The following is a 1,161-nucleotide window of genomic DNA, read 5'->3' on the forward strand; positions in this document are numbered from 1 at the left end:
AGTACGCCGACGTTGAACTCTAGGAAGGCCCTCTACGATGCGTGCTTAGAGGCGGCAACGAAGATCAACCAGTTAGAAGAGAAAAAGCGCACAGTTGAGAAGGAGCGCCGGGACAAGAAGAAAACGAGTGCTCGACCCGACGCGCTGATGGAAGACTGAGAGTTGGAAGAAACTACCCAGGTCGCCAAGTTTGCAGGCACGTTAGGAGCTGCGAGAGTCACTAAGGGAGTAATGTTGAACGAGGTAGTGGTATAAGCACTTTTAGATACGGGTGCAACTACGTCTATCGTGAGTATGGACCTCACACGTCAGTTAGGCTTAGAAGAGGCTGGCGCTGGTGCCATCAGAGGCTTGTTTACCAGGAAACAGGTGACGGTGTTCAAGGCGTCATTGGCTACAAAAGACCGCCGGATGGAGACTGTGCTGTATTCCAGCGAGGAGCTCAAGGACGATGAGCTGATGTTGGGCGTACCAGACATGATTGCGCTAGGCATCTTCGATGCATTTAAGTGCCAGTTCCATGTGGAGAGCTGTTACAAGGTCAATGCGGTGTCACTGGTGGAGGAGGAGAAGTCAGACCAAGACTTGTTGGCGGTGGCGAAGCGACTGATAACAGATATGACGTCTCATCTGGAAGGTGTTGTTAGAGAGAGACTTCGGGGTTTGTTACAAAAACATTCGAAGTGTTGGTTGCAGCCAAGGACAGGCAGAACCCGGCATAGTGTGGAGTTCGAAGTAGACGGGAAGCCGGTGAAGCATACGTTGAAGCCGTTAAGACCAGAGTTACGAGAGGAACTAGATAAGCAGATAGACGACATGTTGAGCATGGGTGATACAACCTAGTAATTCCTCGTGGGGAGCAAGACCGGTGTTTGTACGTAAGAAAACTGGTGAATGGAGAATCTGTATCGACTACCGAGCGTTGAACAAGGGGATGACGTTGAAGGCCTACCCGATACCGTTGCTGTGGGAGCAACTGCAGTTAGCGGCCGGTCACAAGTATTATGTGTGTCTAGACTGTAATCATGGCTTTTGGAATGTACCCCTGGGGGCAGAAAGCCGACAGTTTACTGCGTTTGTGTAGCATAGGGGCACATTCGAATACACTGTGACTCCGTTTGGTGTTAAGAACTCGCCGATCCTGTTTCAGCAGGTGATGGA

General features: G+C 50.6%; 1 protein-coding gene across 1 annotated transcript; it reads left to right on the forward strand.

Annotated features, from left to right (window-relative positions):
- Positions 1-294: 294 nt before the first annotated feature.
- On the forward strand, positions 295-843 carry GNI_237910 (hypothetical protein; the record flags this gene model as incomplete). The annotated part of the gene is made up of 1 exon (XM_011136458.1): positions 295-843. The coding sequence occupies one exon, from the start codon at positions 295-297 to the stop codon at positions 841-843; it is 549 nt and encodes a 182-aa protein (XP_011134760.1).
- Positions 844-1,161: the final 318 nt, after the last annotated feature.

This window comes from Gregarina niphandrodes (assembly GCF_000223845.1).
Source record: "Gregarina niphandrodes unplaced genomic scaffold scaffold00896, whole genome shotgun sequence".
Taxonomy (NCBI): Eukaryota; Apicomplexa; class Conoidasida; order Eugregarinorida; family Gregarinidae; genus Gregarina; species Gregarina niphandrodes.